General features: G+C 43.4%; 1 protein-coding gene across 4 annotated transcripts in view; it reads left to right on the forward strand.

The window, feature by feature from the left end:
* BIRC6 (baculoviral IAP repeat containing 6) overlaps positions 1 to 21,041 on the forward strand; it is a 1,722,273-nt gene that overhangs the window by 666,738 nt on the left and 1,034,494 nt on the right. For all 4 annotated transcript variants that reach the window (XM_069234691.1, XM_069234693.1, XM_069234692.1 and 1 more), the window contains one exon: positions 13,365 to 13,711. In XM_069234691.1, coding sequence (XP_069090792.1) covers positions 13,365 to 13,711 — 347 coding nt within the window. The remainder of the gene's footprint in view (positions 1 to 13,364; positions 13,712 to 21,041) is intronic.

The raw sequence follows: 21,041 nt of genomic DNA on the forward strand, positions 1-21,041 counted from the left end.
TTCCGCCCTGAGGTACAGAATACGATTTTAGACCTAGCTTTCGATGGCCAGGCATTATTTGGTAAACATATTGATGAGGCCTTACAATCTATCAAATCCGACACGGATACAGCAAGATCGTTAGGGACTCTACAGTTTTGGAAGCCTTCCATTCGAGGACGTGGACTGCCTTCATATAGAGGAGGCTATCAGCAATATAGATACTCAACCTATCTTCCTCCTCTCAGCAATTTGGTCAATATTACCCACAAAGCCAACCACCACAAGCAGCTTATGGTAGATCTGGCACTAGGGGAAGCTCAACTCGCCCTGCTAATGACTCTGCTCGTAGAGCCTGATACATCCAAGGCGCTGGCTACATCCAACCCTCCTCCTCTGGTTCTAGGTGGAAGGATATCCCTGTTTCTCAAGCAATGGCAAGTCATCACATCAGACAAAGTGGGTCCTCCAATTAGTGAAACAGGGCCACACTCTGGAGTTTATCCAACTACATCCCTCAAATCCTCCTCGCAGGACTCCATCAAGGTATCCAGAACAACTCAAGAGGGAGATCAGCAAGATGCTCTTCAAAGGAGCTATAGAGAAAGTACCTCTGTCACAGTGAGGAAGGGGTTTTTATTCCAGGTTCTTTCTCATTCGCAGGAAGTGGAAAGACTGGAGGCCGACCCTCGACCTAAGAGAACTAAACATCTACTTAAAAAAGCAGTTGTTCCGCATGATAAGCCTAAAGGTTGTCCTCCTGTGACTGAACCATGGAGATTTCATGTCTACACTAGACCTAAAAGACGCATATTTCCACATTCCCATCCACCCTACCCACAGACAGTACCTGAGATTCATGGTAGCCGGAAGCCGTTTTCAATTTTATATCCTCCCTTTTGGCCTAAATTCAGCTCCCAGGATATCTACCAAATGCCTAGCGCCAATCGCAGCTTTTCTCAGGAGGAGAAAACACCAGATATTTCCATATCTCGATGATTGGCTGATAAAAGCAAACACCTACGCAGGAGCGTGCAGATGAACAAGAAGGTGTGTTTCCTTACTCAACAGTTTAGGCCTCACCATCAACTGGGAGAAACCCAAACCTCTACCATCAAGCAGTATCACCTTTTTAGGGGCGAACCTTGACACTCAATCCACCATGGCGGGTCCCACAGTAGAGAGACAACAGAAGTTACTGCTTCTAGCAAAGTCAATACAGGGAAGAAAATCTGTTTTAGTTCGCCTTTTTCAGATCCTTGTTGGGCATGATGTCATCATGCATACCTCTGGTTCCCCTCTGCAGACTAAAAATGCTACTGCTACAGGAGCAACTCAATCTTCTATGGCTCCAGATTTCGGAAAGCTCCGAAGATCGGATAAGCATAACCCCAGCAATAGTCACACACACACCTTTATTCGGCTGTCAGCCAGGAAAGGGTAAAACATCAGAATAATCATCGTCATAAAATATTAAAGTATATAAATACTATAAAAGATAAAAAAAATCATTACATGAGTAGTAAATAATACTTCTAAAAAACCTTAGATTACAATCAGTTATCATCAGTCTTAACACTAAAAAGCCAAATGTTTCTATAGTTTGTGTCCTGCCCAAAGCATTATCAGTGTCCCATGGGCTTTCAATAGAAGGCTAGATAACCATTTTATAACAGTTAACAACTGCAAAAAGAAAAGAACAAAAAACTCCATGAGTGGAGAAAATGGTCATTTGAAGTCTCACTTTGTGTAAATTAGCTGGTGATATATCCTAAGCATAATATATATCCGGAGTCCATTAACTTGCAAGAGAGAGATCCCATTTGCCATTTCAGGCATCATAAATTTGTCTGTAGGGGTTTATTGGGGTTAGAACACCTAAAGCCTCAGGCCCGCCTTGTCTCTGATAAATGAAATTGCTAAAAGAAACCGGCTTATACCAAAAACAACAAATGGAATGGTACTAGATCTCAAGAATCTAGCCGCTTCATTACAGTTTCTGATTCCTACGTTCCTGCAGATAGGTCGAATCCATTTTCTCCTTGGTTTGTCATAGGCTTTACAGGTTAAGAGAACATGATCCGCCGTTTCAGAGGTCTCCATATTACACAACCCACATGTCGCCTTGTGTCTTCTCTCACTCTGGGGGCCCCATTTAATAGTAAATGCCCTGACCTGGAGAATCCCATATCGAAACTTCATAAATAGTACTTTTGCTCGCCTGGTTTGGATTGTGTCTATCCATTCCTCAGTTCTCGGTATTGGTGTAATTTCCAAGAAACTTGAGGTCAGTCTACCTAGGTCCTTGCTATGAAGGGGGCTGGTTAGAGAGAAGTCCCAATATATTTGCTTTAATCGAATCTTGGATTGTGTTGTAAGTGTATGCGGGTCTTCCCAATAGGATTTCAGCCCTAAATTGTAGAACCAATGGCTTATGTGGTGGAGCCACGGAAGGGAGACAGTCTTATCCAGGTCCATGATCTCAATTAGTACTTGCCTATATTGGTTCAGTTCAGGAGTTGTCCAAAGTCTACACCAGTAAAGCAATGGCCTCAGGGCTGCCAATTTGCCTATTTGTTTCATGTTAGTATCATAAATTAGAGGAATCAATGGAGTAGATGGAGGCAATCCCAATACCACCCTCATGAAATTGTTTTCCTGGGTTACCAGCGGGGTTAAGTTTGTGATTCCCCGGAGCTCAGCACCATATAAGGCAGCAGCCTGCGCTTTGTACCTATAGATCTCAAACACTGGTGAAACTATCCTGGATCTTGAGCTTTTGTAATTTTTGCTAATCGCCATGGAACTGTGGGCTAGGGAGATTGCAGCTTTGTTGACGTGCGGCGTCCATGATAACTTGGCGTCAAACAATATCCCTAGATAGTTACGTTTTTTTACTCGTTCCAATTCCTGCTCTCTAATCAGAATGTTTCTCTTGAGTGCTTTATGGGGGTTAACGGTCAGATATTTTGTCTTATTTGTGTTTATTTCTAGCCCCTTCGAGCTACAGTATTCACTGAACTTCCCTAGTAGGGTTTGTAGACCCATGGGAGTTTGGGATATTAAGATGGTATCGTCTGCAAAAAGGAGGGCAGGAACTGGATCTCTATTCAGTCTTGGCGAGTCATGATTACTCTGTTTTAGGTACTCTACCAGATCATTAATATATAATGAAAAGAGAGTTGGGGCAAGCACACAGCCCTGCCTCACCCCCCTCTTAATGGGTATTGGGTCTGTCAACTCTCCCTTTGGACCCCACCGGACCTTTGCAAATGTATTTTCGTGCAACCTCTCTATCAGGCGCAGGAGACTCCCCGGCATACCCTGTTTCCCTAACGCAGCCCATAGTGAGTCTCTTGGCACCAGATCAAAGGCCGCGCGCAAATCCACGAACGCAATATAGAGGTGGCCCTTCATTAATTTAGTGTATTTCCACATTATTGCTAGTAGCCTAAAGGCCTGATCGATTGTACTTGTCTGCTGTCTAAATCCTGCTTGATATATAGTCAATATACTATTTTCTTCTATCCAGCAGCTAATTCTATTCAGCAACTGCCTAGCATAGATTTTTTGCATAACATCAATGAGGCTGATTGGCCTATAATTCCCAGGATCTTCACTAGATCTTTTTTTATAGACTGGGATTATTTCTGCCCCTTTCCAGATCTCAGGTACTGGACCTCCCCTTGCTATAGCGTTGTTTAGTAGATTTATATAGGGTGCCCATGTTTCTATACTATGTTTGAACAGATCCCCAGGGATCTTATCCAAACCGGGGGCTTTGCCTGTTTTGATCGCTTTAATGGCAGTCACCGTTTCCTCCAAGCTGAATTGTATATCAGATAGAATGCCCCATGTAGCTATAACTTTGTGCTTGGAGGAATAAGAGTCGAGATTGGGGGGATCAGAATAAAGGTGTGTAAAATGGTTAACCCACGCTTTGGAGTCTATATGGTGTTCTGTGTTGAATATCCCCACTTTACTGCCGTGGGTAACTATTTTCCAAAAAGTCATTGTGTCATTACGTTTGGCTGCTTCCAGCAAATCATGCCATTTTTGGTCCTCCCAATTTTTTTTGGCTGTAGCCAGTATTTTCTTATAGCCAGCCCTTGCCTGTTGTACAGCTAGTGGATTTTTTTGTTTTAGGGCCTCTACCAATATTGATTTCCCCTCCCTACATTCGGTGGTATACCATGGACTGGATGGGGTGGTTTGCACCTTCCCCTTTTTATGCTTTTGCTGTATCTGTTTGGTGAGGTAGGGTCTTAGTGCAGTACTCATTGACTGATGGACGGCCATAATGGGGATATCAATACAATTTTTGTGAGCGTGAGGTTCCAAAAGTTCAGCGTATATATTATAGATATTTGTCATGACGTCCAAATTGCCTAATAATGCCGGCCATTTTAGAACCCTTCTATTATTGCTAAGAGTGGGTTGTAACTCCACCTTATCATGTTCTATATGTTCCATATCCAGGAGGTGGCCCCTAAGTTCGATTATTAGCGGAAAATTATCACTTTCCCTCCTTTTGTCTATTTTAAAAGTCACTAATCTTTCCCATGTAATTATGCTATGCATAATATAGTCCATTTTCGAGGTTGTATTGCCTCTCTGGAAAGTATCGATATTAAGGCCGCCTTGGCCCACTTTACCATTACACGCCCTCAGTCCGTGCTTTAGTGTTAGGCCCACAAGTTGCAAAGCGGCCACAGTACCGGGGACAGTTTCTTCTATTGTTAGATGGGGGATTGCTCTTGCTAGATCTTCGTCTTCTGCTAGATGTTCAAGTCCAATTATAGGTTCATAGTTACAATTAAAATCGCCCCCTATCATAATTGTCTCTCCTACTGGAATCTTTTTGAGCAAGCCATCTAATAATTCTACTTCGGGTGACTCCAGATTTGTCCTTCTAGGTCTTATATACACATTGAACAAGTGGGATATCACCTTATTTTTATTTCCCAATACCAACCACAGAATATCCTCAGACTCTGTGACTTGTGTACATATCTCGGTATTTAGGGAAATTTTCACCCAAGACGGCCTCCCTCTGGCTGCTGAAGTTGCACTAATAAAAAAGGTTTTATATCCCAATTTGTGCGGTAGATCCTTAAGCCAGGTCTCTTGGAAGAGACAAACATGATAATGATCGATGTAGTCCTGCCATTCAGGATCTATGAGCTTACTTTTTAGGCCCGCTACATTCCAGGAAATCATAGTGACTATTCCCCTTCCATTTGAGGTCGTGACGTTAGAAGTGGGGCTCAAGGATGTGGTCAATTCCTTCCTGCGGGGCAAATACTCCCCTATACTCCCTACCCCTCTAGCATGGTGTTTATTCCCTTTATGGGGCTCAGCTACTATTGAGTCCCCAATTGGTCCCACATATGCCTGATCTAATTGGGTTAGTCAATCCACTGTTTCAAGATTAGAATCTCCATTTCTCATTTGCATTCCCCCATTATTATGCTTGAGCCTCTGGACTATAGGTTTGGTAATGAATGGATCCGGGCTAAATCTCATAGCATTAATTTTGGGGGCAGTGGTTCTCTGTTCCATGTCAATCAGACCTTCAGTTAGTCTTCTACCCTTAAATGTCAGTGCAACAACGTCCTGCTTCCCCGTCTCTCCTGGCATTCTTTCTGCCCTCGTAATATCTGAGCGGATTATAGATAGGCAGTGTCGTTTATACCTGATCCAGTGTATAAGCTTATTCTTTAGGGAATCCTCATCTTCTATGCTATTTTGGGCCAATTTCGGAACATTTAACAGATAAACAACATTAGTCCTAGTGGGACTCTTTTCCCCCTCAAAGTAACGGCTCCGTGTGATGGGAGGGATACGAACATTATGTGCTAGGGTATAAAGTTTCGAGGTAGGTTCCACCTTTTCTTTTTGTAGCCCTATTTCCAGGCGGGGTTCTCCTCGAAAGTTCTCTGTTTCTTGGCGTGGAACTCCAGCCTTGCTTATAGGATAATTACGTAATCCAGTATTTCCCTCATTTACCCCTCTCATGCATCCCTGTGGTCGATGTGAAATCTTAGCTATAGCTGGGATAGGGTTGGGGTGGGCATTCAGACTTTGAGGACGTATAGATCTACCTTGTGCGTATAATGGTGCTAATAAGTTCTCATTTTCACTCTGAACTCTTGAGTTCCCCTGTCCCCCCCCTTTTCCACAGTAGCTGATAAGATTCTTACTTCATGTGTTTTAACTCCCTAACTTCCTGGATTAAGCCAAAAAGTAGATCATATAGATCTACTAGAGTTCTTGTTTTGTGTTTTAGATAATTCTCTAGTTCTTGATTGAGTAGTGATATCTTCTGTCTGGCTGACTGTACTATTGGGATGGTTTGATCTAGCTTATCCACCAATTCCCCTCCTGTGCATTCTGTACTTTATTAGTAACGGGTTCTGCCAGTACTGCGTACTTGTTAGAGCACACAACATCACTCTTCTGCATATAGCCCTTCTTCCTGGTACTATCTATGGTACTTAGATGTATGGCTCGAATTATGTCATCTTTGGGGCTACCTGTCCTAATATCGGGCGGTGCCTTTCCCTCTTGCTGGCTGTCACTCTGTCAGTTTATCTTTCTCTATTTCAGCTTTCTTTGTGTAATAGGAGGTAATCTTTTTATCTGGACCTTCCCGAGGGGTAGCCCTATTGCTTAATAATGACTCTACCTCCTCAATGAGATCATCAATTTCAGCTATAGTACAGTTCTCGCCTGCATTCCTGAGTTTTTTTGTGGATTTCTCCTTCCCCCGTGGGGGTTCTGATGCCTTTAGGGCGGGCCCATTTTTGCCAATCATTGCCAGGAAGAGGCAGGGTAGGGCCACCCCCCTGACATCCCACCAAAGACGTTTGGATTAGGCAGCTCATAAGTCCATGGCTGCCTGAAGGTACTGTGTTGGCGCTCACTTCCAAAAAAGGACTCAACTGAGGGATTGCAGCCATATTGAGGGGGCGGGCCAAGTCCCCCTTCAACAGCGTAGCGCGCCCGTCCTTGCAGCGTCTCATGCCACGAACAGATGTACACTGGGTAAGTGACATTTTCCATATATATATATATATATATATATATATATATATATATATATATATATGTTCGATGGCATGTGTAGCTGCAAATACACATGCTGTGCACATCCCGCCAACTAGTGTTACTCGGAGTGTTACAAGTTGTTTTTCTTCGAAGAAGTCTTTTCGAGTCACGAGATCGAGGGACTCCTCCCCTTTCGGCTCCATTGCGCATGGGCGTCGACTCCATCTTAGATTTTCTTTCCGCCATCGGGTTCGGACGTGTTCGTCTTCGCTCCGTGTTTCGGTTCGGAAAGTTAGTTAAATCTCGGAAAATTCAACGGTATTGTTTGCGTTCGGTATCGGGTTAGTTACAACTGATCTAAACCGATTTCGGAAGAGCTCCGGTGGCCCTTCGGGGTTTTCGATTCCCCGGCGGGGCCTGGTCGGCCCGACCTTGTGCGTCTTCAAGGCTAATGGAACGGACCCCATTTCGCTTCTGCCCCGAATGCCACAACAAGTATCCTTACACAGATCAGCATCTGGTCTGTAATTTGTGTTGGTCTCCCGAACACCAAGAGGATACCTGCGCGGCCTGTCGAGCGTTTCAGTCGAGGAAAACGGTAAGAGACCGAAGAGCAAGAAGACTACAAATGGCGTCGGCGCCGGCAGGACAACAGCACGTGGAAGAAGAGGAAACCTTCTCCATCGCGGATTTGGACTCGGACGAGGTCGATCCAGAACAGACGCCAAGAACCGTGAGTAAGACATCGATGACCAAAACTCACGGAAAAATCACTAAAGCCCAGGGGACGCCACCCCCAACAGGCCATGGCTTAACCCGAAAATTAGGTGACCGACCATCGGCACCGAAAAAAGGCACGCATGTGTCAAAGTCATCCGACTCCGGTCGAGATACCAGCACAGAACAGACTCGACCCCGCGACACCGGGTCAGAGCACTCTCAACACCGAGAGAGCGGCACCGAAATGAGTCGGCACCGAGAGATCGGAACACCGAAAGGCAAGAAAGTGTCTTCGGAGCCGAAAAAGACGGTCGAAAAGGTTTCAATGCCAAAACATCCGGCCTCGGAGCCGAAACCAAGTTCCTACACCCGAGGAACAGGGCCTGTCCTCACAGATGCAAGGACACAGATTCGGACAGGAGCTAGAGGCAGGGGAGCCAGATTACACTCAAAGGAGGCTCCACATTCAAAAGGATACAGGGAAAATCAGTACTCTCCCTCCAATCCCAATTAAAAGGAAACTTGCCTTCCAAGAGAAAGACAAGCAACCACAAGCAAAGGTGGCAAAACAAATAACTCCGCCACCATCACCACAACGCTCACCACAACCATCACCGGTAGCCACTCCACCAATGATGCAGTCTCCAACTCATACTGGGATGAGTCAAGAGGATCCTGACGCATGGGATCTTTATGATGCGCCAGTGTCAGATAATAGTCCCGACTGTTATCCAGCGAGACCGTCACCACCTGAGGACAGTACTGCCTACACACAGGTGGTGTCAAGAGCAGCTGCGTTTCACAATGTCACCCTGCACGCAGAACCAATAGAAGATTACTTTTTATTTAATACTCTGTCGTCCACACATAGTCAGTACCAGAGTCTCCCTATGTTACCAGGAATGCTGAAACATTCAAAGCAAGTGTTTCAAGAGCCTGTGAAAGGCAGGGCCATTACTCCAAGGGTGGAGAAAAAGTGCAAGCCTCCACCAACAGACCCCGTGTACATCACGCAGCAATTAACACCGGACTCAGTGGTAGTAGGGGCAGCACGCAAAAGGGCGAACTCACACACCTCAGGAGATGCACCACCACCCGACAAGAAAAGTTGCAAGTTCGACGCAGCGGGGAAAAGGGTCGCGGCACAAGCAGCCAACCAATGGCGCATCACCTATTCACAGGCCTTGCTTGCAAGATATGATAGGGCTCATTGGGATGAAATGCATCATTTCATAGAACACCTACCCAAAGAGTTCCAAAAGAGGGCCCAACAAGTGGTGGAAGAAGGCCAGAGTATCTCTAACAATCAGATACGGTCAGCAATGGATGCAGCTGACACAGCTGCTAGGACTGTAAATACAGCGGTGACCATACGGAGACACGCATGGCTACGCACCTCGGGATTCAAGCCAGAAATTCAACAAGCGGTGCTGAAAATGCCATTTAACGGACAGCAGTTGTTTGGGCCGGAGGTGGACACTGCTATCGAAAAACTTAAAAAGGACACAGATACGGCCAAAGCCATGGGCGCACTCTACTCCCCACAGAGCAGAGGCACATTTCGTAAATCACAGTTTAGAGGGGGGTTTCGAGGACAGAGCACAGAACCCTCAACCTCACAAACAAGACCCGCTTACCTGAGTCAATATCAGAGGGGAAGTTTACGGGAACAATACAGAGGGGGACAATTCCCTAAAACTAGAGGGAAGTTACAAAGTCCCAAGACACCGCAAAATAAACAGTGACTTCAGCGTCACAAATCCCCAACACATAACACCAGTGGGGGGAAGATTAACAAATTTTTACAAAAAATGGGAGTAAATAACAGACACGTGGATCCTAGCAATTATCCAACATGGTTATTGCATACAATTTCTACAATTCCCTCCAAATGTCCCTCCGAAAACACACATGTCCAAACAACACATGGATTTTATTACAACTGGAAGGCCCAGCGTTGTTGCAGAAAGATGCAATAGAATTATTACCAATTCATCAGAAAGGAACAGGAGTTTAATCCCTGTACTTTCTCATATCCAAAAAAGACAAAACTCTAAGACCTATCCTAGATCTCAGAACATTAAATATTTACATCAAATCAGATCACTTTCACATGGTGACACTGCAAGACGTGATCCCATTGCTCAAACAACAAGACTACATGACAACATTAGACCTCAAGGATGCGTATTTCCATATACCTATACATCCTTCCCACAGAAAGTACCTAAGGTTTGTAATCCAAGGGGTACATTACCAGTTCAAAGTGTTGCCATTCGGAATAACAACAGCGCCAAGAGTTTTTACAAAATGCCTGGCCGTAGTGGCAGCCCATATCAGAAGGCAGCAAATTCATGTGTTCCCGTACCTAGGCGATTGGTTAATCAAAACCAATACGCAAGAACTATGTTCACAACACACAAAGTATGTCATAGAAACCCTTCACAAGCTAGGTTTCTCACTCAGCTACAACAAATCACACCTACAGCCATGTCAAATACAACAGTACTTAGGAGCGACAATCAACACAACAAAAGGGATTGCCACTCCAAGTCCACAAAGGGTACAGGCATTCCAAAACGTAATACTGGCCATGCACCCAAAACAAAGGTACCAGGTAAAATTAGTGATGAAGCTACTAGGCATGATGTCCTCATGTATAGCCATTGTCCCAAACGCAAGATTACACATGCAGCCCTTACAACAGTGCCTAGCATCACAATGGTCACATGCACAGGGTCAACTTCAAGATCTAGTGTTGATAGACCGCCAAACATACACCTCGCTACAATGGTGGAACACTATAAACTTAAACAAAGGGCGGCCTTTTCAGGACCCAGTGCCTTAATACGTGATCACAACGGATGCTTCCATGATAGGGTGGGGAGCACACCTCAACCAGCACAGCATCCAGGGACAATGGGACACTCAGCAGAGACAGCTTCATATAAATCACTTAGAACTACTAGCAGTATTTCTAGCGTTGAAAGCATTTCAACCTATAATAACCCACAAACACATTCTTGTCAAAACAGACAACATGACAACAATGTATTATCTGAACAAACAGGGAGGGACACACTCAACACAGTTGTGTCTCTTAGCACAAAAGATATGGCATTTGGCGATTCACAACAACATTCACCTAATAGCGCAGTTCATACCAGGAATTCAAAACCAGTTAGCAGACAATCTCTCTCGGATCACCAACAGATCCACGAATGGGAAATTCATCCCCAAATACTAAAGACTTACTTCCGAAGATGGGGAACACCACAAATAGACTTATTTGCAACAAAACAAAACGCAAAATGCCAAAACTTTGCATCCAGGTACCCACAGGCTCACTCTCAGGCAATGCGTTATGGATGAGTTGGTCAGGGATATTTGCATACGCTTTTCCCCCTCTCCCACTCCTTCCGTATCTAGTAAACAAATTGAGTCAAAACAAACTCAAACTCATACTAATAGCACCAACTTGGGCACGACAACCTTGGTACACAACACTACTAGACCTCTCAGTAGTGCCTCTTATCAAACTGCCAAACAGACCAGATCTGTTAACTCAACACAAACAACAGATCAGACACCTGAATCCAGCATTGCTGAATCTAGCAATTTGGCTCCTGAAGTCTTAGAATTCAGACACCTAGACCTTACACAAGAATGTATGGAGGTCATAAAACAAGCTAGAAAACCAACCACAAGACATTGCTACGCAAATAAGTGGAAAAGATTTGTATATTACTGCCATAATAATCAAATTCAACCATTACACGCATCTGCTAAAAACATCGTAAGCTACCTACTACAATTACAAAAGTCCAAGTTAGCTTTTTCATCCATTAAAATACATCTCACTGCAATTTCAGCTTATCTGCAAATTACGCACTCAACTTCATTATTCAGAATCCCAGTCATAAAAGCATTTATGGAGGGTCTGAAAAGGATTATCCCACCAAGAACACCACCAGTTCCTTCGTGGAACCTCAACATCGTATTAACATGACTCATGGGTCCACCTTTTGAACCCATGCATTCATGTGAGATACAGTACTTAACATGGAAAGTAGCATTTCTAATAGCTATCACATCTCTCAGAAGAGTAAGTGAAATACAATCCTTTACTATACAAGAACCCTTTATTCAGATACACAAACATAAAGTCGTTCTACAAACAAATCCTAAATTCTTACCTAAGGTCATATCACCGTTCCACTTAAATCAAACAGAGGAACTCCCAGTATTCTTTCCAGAACCAGATTCTGTCGCTGAAAGAGCATTACATACATTAGACATCAAAAGGGCACTAATGTACTACATAGATAGAACAAAACAAATTTGCAAAACAAAACAAGTGTTGGTTGCTTTCCAAAAACCTCATACAGGGAATCCAATATCCAAACAAGGCATTGCCAGATGGATAGTTAAATGTATTCAAACCTGTTATATAAAAGCAAAAAGAGAACTGCCTATTACACCAAAGGCACACTCAACTAGAAAGAAAGGTGCTACCATGGCCTTTCTAGGAATCATGCCAATGACTGAAATCTGTAAGGCAGCCACATGGTCGACCCCTCATACATTTACCAAGCATTACTGCGTGGATGTGTTAACAACACAGCAAGCCACAGTAGGACAAGCAGTACTACGGACTTTATTTCAAACAACTTCAACTCCTACAGGCTGAACCACCGCTTTTGGGGAGATAACTGCTTACTAGTCTATGCACAGCATGTGTGTCTGCAGCTACACATGTCATCGAACGGAAAATGTCACTTACCCAGTGTACATCTGTTCGTGGCATGAGACGCTGCAGATTCACATGCGCCCTCCAACCTCCCCGGGATCCTGTAGCCGTTTTAAGTTGAGAAAAAATTAGACTTGTACATTTGTAAATATATCACTTTTAACCGCATTATGTACATACATACTTACTCCATTGCATGGGCACTATTACTATATACACAACTCCTACCTCACCCTCTGCGGGGAAAGCAATCTAAGATGGAGTCGACGCCCATGCGCAATGGAGCCGAAAGGGGAAGAGTCCCTCGATCTCGTGACTCGAAAAGACTTCTTCGAAGAAAAACAACTTGTAACACTCTGAGCCCAACACTAGATGGCGGGATGTGCACAGCATGTGAATTTGCAGTGTCTCATGCCACGAACAGATGTACACTGGGTAAGTGACATTTTCCATATATATATATATATATATATATATATGCTGGTAGAGTTAAAAAAGGAGCTTATTTAGTGGGTTTTCAGTTGGACAACATATTAACTGTTTTATTATACCAGGGGATTACGAGCTTGATGTAGGGAAATAAGTAAATAGAACCTGGTTCTATCAAAGACAGCAGTGCTGAAGGACTACATTTCTAGGTAAGTGTCTTTACTTCAACTTGGCAAAGCTGTGGCCTGTCAGTGTATTTTAGGGAATCCGTGCTATGACTTTGCAAGGTAAATAAGTGAGTTAATTTGTCATTTTTGTATGCCAGTTGTGTTAAAGATTAGCCCACATTAAATGCTTTAGTGGAAGGCAAAATATAGTTAACTAATGAGATTTCACTTAAATAGTAAAAATAATTTTTTTTTTTATTATTCTTTAGGTACAATTTATCATGCCATCGCTTGGAAACACTGTTGCAAAACATTGATTTACCACCTCTAAACAGTGCCAATAATGCTCAGTACTTTCTGCGAAAACCAGATAAAGCAGTAGAGGAGGACACCAGGGTCTTTTCAGCATACCAGGATTGCATTCAGCTCCAGCTCCAACTAAATTTGGCTCATCATGCTGTTCAAAGGCTCAAAGTGGCACTGGGAGCGAGTAGGAAAACTTTGCGAGAGCAATTTGATTCAAGAGAACTGATTCAGGTGTCCTCCACAGAGCAATTGCGTACAATCATACGATATCTTCTAGATACGTTACTAAGTCTTCTTCATTCTTCTAATGGTTGGTATTACATTTCTCTGAGCAGGTTTTTTTTTTTTTTTAAATCAGATGTGTTAATACATGTTCTTTTTGTTTACCTGAGAGCTGATGAGGGGAAGGCAGATTGTTGGGATTGGTGTCCTTTAAGGCACACAGAAATATATAGTGTCAATTCACCCAGTTTAATTCATTATCATTATACTGAAATTGATATATTGATAAGATGTCTTTTCTTATAAAGACAAATATATAGTTTTTTTAAATATTTCCATTCAATTAGAGATATTTATTTATTAATATGCTCCTTCTCTCTACCTGCACCATAGTTCTGAGCAAATTGCCTTCAGATGGAGGCTAAAAGTTCATAACACAGGCCTTAACTCAGCGTTAGGTGAAGTAGAGTATATGTATCCGGTTTCCCAGGAAAGAAGCATCAGTATCTTACTAAGTAAGGAAGGACCAAGCTTTTTAAACAAGATACTGTCAGGCTTTAAATGATTTCATTTAGTGGGTATCATTTCTCATAGTGTGACCTATCACATTTTTCTTGTTTGATTTAAATTCTACTGACTTGGTGTGTTCACTTTTTATTTTACCGAGAGGTTGACATGTTTAATATTTTCGAGTGTAAAAATCATGCACTCTGTGGTCCACAGGAATATCATGCTCTCTTCAAAAACCCTGAAATTAGTTGGTGGGCTTCTATACTCCAGAATACTAATGAACCAGAATAGCTTCTGTGTTCACTCATATTGTGCTTTGCTACGGGTCGAAGTGGACTCCCAAACTGTACACAACAGTACCCACTTTTCACTAGGCTGTGGTAAATGGGACACATAAATATCAGCTGCTTACAAAATTAATACAATTAATAATAGGGTATGCCATTTACAAGCAATACAAATTTACTTGATGCCATGACATTGCCAGTCGACTACTTCTAGAGCTAAAGTCACATCATCTCTGCAGTAGGAGGATTAGAATATATAGTAGACCCTGAAAGGTATGTTTTATTTTTATTTTTGTGAGATTCAGTTACTCAGTGGTCATATGAATACCCATGATAACCATACTATGACATAAAAGGTATGTTCGACTGTTCTCCCATTTGGAAGAGGAATATTGGGTCATAAGAAAAATAATGTGAATAATGTTATTTTCTGTTCTTATAAAGGCTCAAATGTACAGAATGATGGTTAATCTCAACCACAATATGACAGACGTTCAGTGAGTGGTTCCCATTTGGTTTATAAAGCAATATATGGACAAAACTTTCAGGTTTACTGAGAATGAGCTAGCATATTTAGCAAAGTAATTTGTATTATGCCATTCAATGCAACAATCTTGACGTGTCTCCACTGTATGGCCTTACAGTGATGGTACTTGAACATGTCCCATCACGGCTATGTATTCATTATGTTGCATCAGTTAAAATGTGCACTTTGAATTAGCCACCTACTTTCATACATGGTTAGCTAATCATTTAGAGTCTCATATGTCAGCCATTATCTAACTCAAGTGTTACACTTACGGACATTCAGTCACACTCTCCCTCACTATTTATGGCACTGTGTCACACTAAACCATGCCCTCAGTAAAGCACAATTAAGGGCCTGAATACGAATTACAAATGTAACAGATATCCTGTCTGCCGTATTACAAGTTCCATCAGATCCTAAGGAACTTGTAATATGGTGAGCAGGATATCCGTCACGTTTGTGACGGAGCATCCCACCCACCAAGATTGTAATCAAATCCCAAGTCATTTAGCCTGCCATGATATCATCTGATGCAGAACCACAAAATTCATCTGTTTTCTTGTCTGCGCACAGTCACCTGCTTATGCGTTCAGGTACTCACTCACCCAGCTGTCTCATTTAGTTTTCTATGTACGTTTATACTGCTCTATTGTCTTTCTTCCTCACTGGTTTAAGAAAATATCCTGAATAATTTATGCAAGACTGATGCTTTTATTCTGGTACTACGCAGTACTGAGTAATACAAAAAAGTAAGATTTTATGCAGTTAAATAGGTGTTCCTAGAAGTAAGAGCAATACGTCAATATGGATATGTAATCCTTCCCTAGTAGTGTCAGTGGTGGTGTCAATTGCAAGGTCAAATGATGCATTGCAGATTGTTTTATTCTGATGCCTTGAGGGGCCATTTGTGGGCGAAAAAGATTTTCCTTCATGAGTATGTCTGGCGTCTTTCAGTGCAATTTTAACTGGACCAAACTGTAAAGGTTTTTGTTGTGTGTGTGTGTACATTAGATTTTTACAGATATGCACTACTTTAAAGTAATTGATAGTAAAATACAGTCCAATAGTAAGTGGTACATTAGGAAGAATTTTCATGTAGTTGTAGTGAAAGTAACAAAATTGCTATGTTTGTAAAAGGTACGTTCTTAGGGATACTTATACCTGCAGATTCCTCACTTTTTGAATGTACCCAAGCACCCAAATGGATTCAGAAGCTTTTCATAGTTCTGCTCTGCTGGTAGGTGGAGTAGGCTCCACCTTGGCGCTGGAAGCAACACTCTTGCTACGTGACTGAAGATATATAGCTGCTTTCTGGTGCCCGTCAGTTCCTTTTTTCTGCACTCTTCAGCCCTGATTTGGAGCTACTCTGCATGAATTTTCACTTTCTTTCTTCTGATAAGTCTTTTTAATACAAAGATTTCCCGTCTGTGCAGTGTTCAAGCATTTTTTATAGAAACGTTTATCCACAGATTACTCACCTTTTGAATATTCCCCAGTTTGGATCTGGAAGCTTTTCAGCAGTACCCCTATGCATCGGCAGATGGTGCTTTGTGGCGCCACACTGATGCCATTTCACTGGAAATGATGTGCAGAGCCTTTATAGACACCAATCCAGTGTGCTGATGTCAATTCCTACTTTTCTGCACCGCAAGATGGAGCTCTGGAGTGCTCTCTTGTGTCTCAGAGAAACTGAACTCAACATTATTTTAGAGTTTTTTCAGTGTGCAAAAGATGTGACCTTCAAAAACTCAGTGTCCCTTAATGGACGATTCCAAACAAATGTCTGTGACAGATCCGCATCACGTATGTCGGTTGTGCCTGGGGTTGCATCATGACTCCCTGCCTTAAATTAAATGACAGTGTTGATGAACCTGAAAGGCACCAGCAACCGTGAGGTGAAACTATGCCTCACCAAAAATAAGAAGACTCCCTGTCGAGTCTGCTGTAAGTCTGTATCGAAGTCCAGGGGTACACACCCGGTCCTCTTCCTTCTCCAGGAGTTGCCAATCTGGAGGCCGGTTTGTGTTGCAAACCAAATAATCCAGTAAGTCCAAAAAGAAGGACAAGACATTGAAGTGGAACTTGGCCCTCCGTCACCACCTGCAATCACCTGAGCAGGTGTGTATGCTCTGCCCTGACTCTTTATCTTGCTCCCAGAGTTGCACAACTTCAGATCCAATCCTCCATTTGGGTCCAGCACAACTCGTATTGCCAGGGCTGTCTGCCACTCCACAGCAGATCAAATCAATCAATCAATTAGGAGTTTGTAAAGCATACTACTCACCCGTGAGGTTCTCAAGGCGCTAAGGAGGGGAGGGGGGAGAAGAATGGGGGGGAGGTGCTGCTACTGCTCGAACAGCCAGGTCTTGAGATGTTTCCTGAAGGTAAGGAGGTCTCAGAGTTCTCAGCAGCCATGCGCTGGCTATTTGGATGCTTACCAGCTCTGTCTAGTACTTCTTGGGACTCCAAGGAGCCGAGAGGCCTTCCATCTGGAATATCCCTAGAAGCTTTGACCTCGGTGCCAGTTGGACCCACCAAGCTTGTCAAAATGCCTCAAGACCAGACCTTCCTCTATCGCCAAGGTCCACCCCGGTACCTGGAACTTCGATGCTGTATTGAATCCACCAATGTTTGAAGCGGAGATGCCCATAATTCGATTCTGAGTCAGCCTCTGTCCGACCTTGAAAGAAACCACGCCTGACTGAGGCGCTGCTTACTCCACTTGATCTGCTGCCTCCACAAGAGACAACATACTTATGTTCACTTTTCACCACCATCCTAGACAATAATTATGATGTGGATAATGAGTTTGCTCAGAACCTATCAGGACAACTGTTGTTATGATGACTGTTCTCTCTGAGGCCATCCAAGACAGTTGCAATTCAGCCAGGTTCACAATTTGTTGTGGTATGGACACCAATGATTTCTTTGGCTGAGCCATTGACACCAGTGTCGCCGTTCACCTCCAAACGTGGCTGCGATAAACTGGGACTTGCCTATTTCCACTTTAGAGCACTTTAAGGAGCGTGGAGCTACTGCATGCTCTCTGGACTCATTAGGCCTGTCTTCCCAACCGTACCATCTTTACTGCTCCTTTCTCTGATTTGTTTGAGCTATCCTGTACTACTAGCTTGTCCAACCTCAGCAAGGAACCCAGCAGTTTTGCATTCAAGCCTGTGGTGCATACGGCACACGCAGCCAAGGTCACCAAGCTTTCCCAGCCACTGACACTCCTGCGACCCCACCTGCTAAATCCTTTTATTGTGCCCTTCGGGGAGCACAGCCATCCAGCGTGATGCAGGATCCAACAATTCTTTCCATGTTGGCAAGCCATAATATCAGACAGGTGGGTCCTGCAAGATTGTTCATGGTGCATGTGCCTTAACCTTCCTCTCTTCTCCACTGCTCCTTCCAATCTCCCCCAAACCCACTGCCCACCCCCACCCCCTTCACAGCAACTCACTGAGGACCATTACTGCATTTTGCAGCAGGACGTGCATGGTCTGTTCGCCAAAGAGGCTGCCAAGAGGGTGCCAGCACCAGAATTAGGATATAGTTGTTATTTCAGCTACTTTCTGGTGCCCAAAAAGGACAGAAGCCTTTGTCCTATTCTAGACTTGAACATGCTTTTTGCCTGATTGGTCCTGCTGGAGTTTCTGGTTTGAGTCCATTCATAGACCCACCTCCAAATAGGTAGTGATTTGGTATCTATTCAGAAGAATCTGTGGCTGGAAGTTTCTATCACAAGAACTAATTGTTTACCTTCGTTACCACACTTTCTGTAAGAGACACTGTCTATCCAGGGATTCCTCACTGACCCTCTCATCCTCTGCGTTCTCTAATATGGCTCTTTTTATTAATAAGCTGGCAAGTCTAGAAATCTGTACACTGGTCACACATGTTCGCTTTTTGGGCCCTGCATCTAGTGGTGCAGACAGTCTCAATAGCAATGGACGTCAGCAAGCGAGTGGGATTGGCGCCTACGAGGCTATGCTTATCATTTCTGAAGCAGAACGGTGTCAGTGTGGAGCTGCATGGTGCCACTTGCCGGCACAAAGAGGTACTGCTAAAAAGTTTCTGAACCCATTCTGATGCCTGGGGAACATTAAAAGGTGAGTAATATGTGGCTAGATAGACTCAAACGGAAAGAGAATAACCATAGGTAAGTAAATTGTTTGTCTCCCAAAGAAATAAGGATTTAAACACCCCATCCCCAAGTTCAGCTTGTGGTGATTGAGGCCAAATGGGCTCGAAATTGTGTGAAAAATGTTCCCCTATTCCTACCAGAGTCTCTAAGCGGGTGTGTTGCTCTACTTTAAACTAAGAGGAAACGATGTCAAAGAATGAAGTACTCTTAGTCTGAGTAATCAATTTATATAGTCTAGCTAAATAATTAAGAATTAAAAATGCATCCCCGTAGGGATTGAATCATTCATCATTGGCAGCATCAAGCCGAGGAACCGTAGATTTTGTTTCCTGAACTGTTCATCCACTTTCAGGCAAGCTCCTTCCTCAGTGCCAAGTTTCCCCGCCTTACTACCTTAAACCAGCTCAAGAGGAAGATTCTAGTAATATCCCCCTCCCTTCAGTTATGAAATTCAAGCGCTGGCTGTACTCGGTCTGTGTCGAAAACTTGCAAAGGAACGGGTTGTGCCCCAATGAGCATTCCAGAGGCAGAGCTGTACTTTTCCTTGATGAAAACATTCCAAGCCTAAGCCTCTCTCCTACTGTGTCTACCTTCCACATCCCCCAGGTTTTGTTTCAGCACGGTGTAACCCTGTGCTGGTGAGAAAAATGAGTTCTGTGTGGAAGACAAGCTGGGTGTAGCATAAAAACCCTGCCACACCGCTGTGACGGCACCTGAAGCTAAGCATAAAATTGAGTCAGTAATCAGTTTGTGGTCAAATACACATAGCATAACAGGGGCCCACTCATAGTGGGGAATTGTTGACATTGCACTGCCTGGTAGCCCCTCCAGTGCCATCTTTGGATGCCTACTAGAGGGCCTACACTGGTCACACAGCAGCACTTATCTTTTACAGTCCTGCACCGATGGAAGAGTATCCAAAATGCCTGACCGGCAGAATCATTCCATTTCATGCACATGTTGATGACGTTTTGTAGGCAAGTGGCAGTCCCCTCTTGTGCACCTCTGGGTTTTAAGGTTGTGTTTGTGGCTCTCTGTGGATTTCTGCCATAGAGGTCTACTATCTGCACAACTCAACCCATGGGCTTACAATCCGGGAATGCTAGTGACAAGTCCTTCACCAATAGTGCCTCAATCCACACGTTTACAGAGCTCACCTCTGTTGCTACCATTAGTGACGCTGAATCATCCACAGGAACAGCCATAGAAGACCAAAGCAAATCTTATGCAGTATAAGAGGAGAGGCCCTGAGAGTAATTGTAGACACCAGGTACAGAGAACAGTCACTGCCTCAGAGCTCAACATGATAGTGTTATTTGCAGGCGTGTGATCTTTTTTAATCTGACTCTGACCGTAGCCAAATGCATGATGATGATGTTAGCAGTGAGGTGCCAAATTTACTGCTGTCTCTGGTTTTGAAAAATGCCATTGGACTGAGCTTATTAGCTGAGACAGAGATGGAATGCCCTGTGGTTCCAGCTCCCCAGAAGTTACACCTTTCCTTGTTGTGAAAAGGGTAACAAAGGGGTTGAAGATTCCTGTGCCTAAATTTGAGGCAAATACAAAATTTTGAATGAAGTCCTTCAGCCTCATTCAGCAGCATCAGTGTCTGTTGCTGTAGGACACTAGCTCTTTATATGGTGTACTAAAATTAAATACAAACTGTACAGAGTCCAGTGGATCCCCAAAGATGCACAGAGGTAGAAATAGATCGGTCTAGATCTCTATTTGTGGTAGTATGGGCGAGCAGCTAGGCTTACCATGGAGTCGTGTTAAGCATTTGTTGTACTCACAGATGTAATAAATGAGACACAGAAAGAATAAATCCGAGACCAATTTAGAAAAAATAACTGTTGCTTTTATGTATGCTTTGGGCCAAAGAACTTTGTTATAAAGTAAGCAGTTTTAAAATTAAAATTACTCTGCGGTTTCAGAAATCGACAGT

Source organism: Pleurodeles waltl, chromosome 5 (assembly GCF_031143425.1).
Source record: "Pleurodeles waltl isolate 20211129_DDA chromosome 5, aPleWal1.hap1.20221129, whole genome shotgun sequence".
NCBI classification, from domain to species: Eukaryota; Metazoa; Chordata; class Amphibia; order Caudata; family Salamandridae; genus Pleurodeles; species Pleurodeles waltl.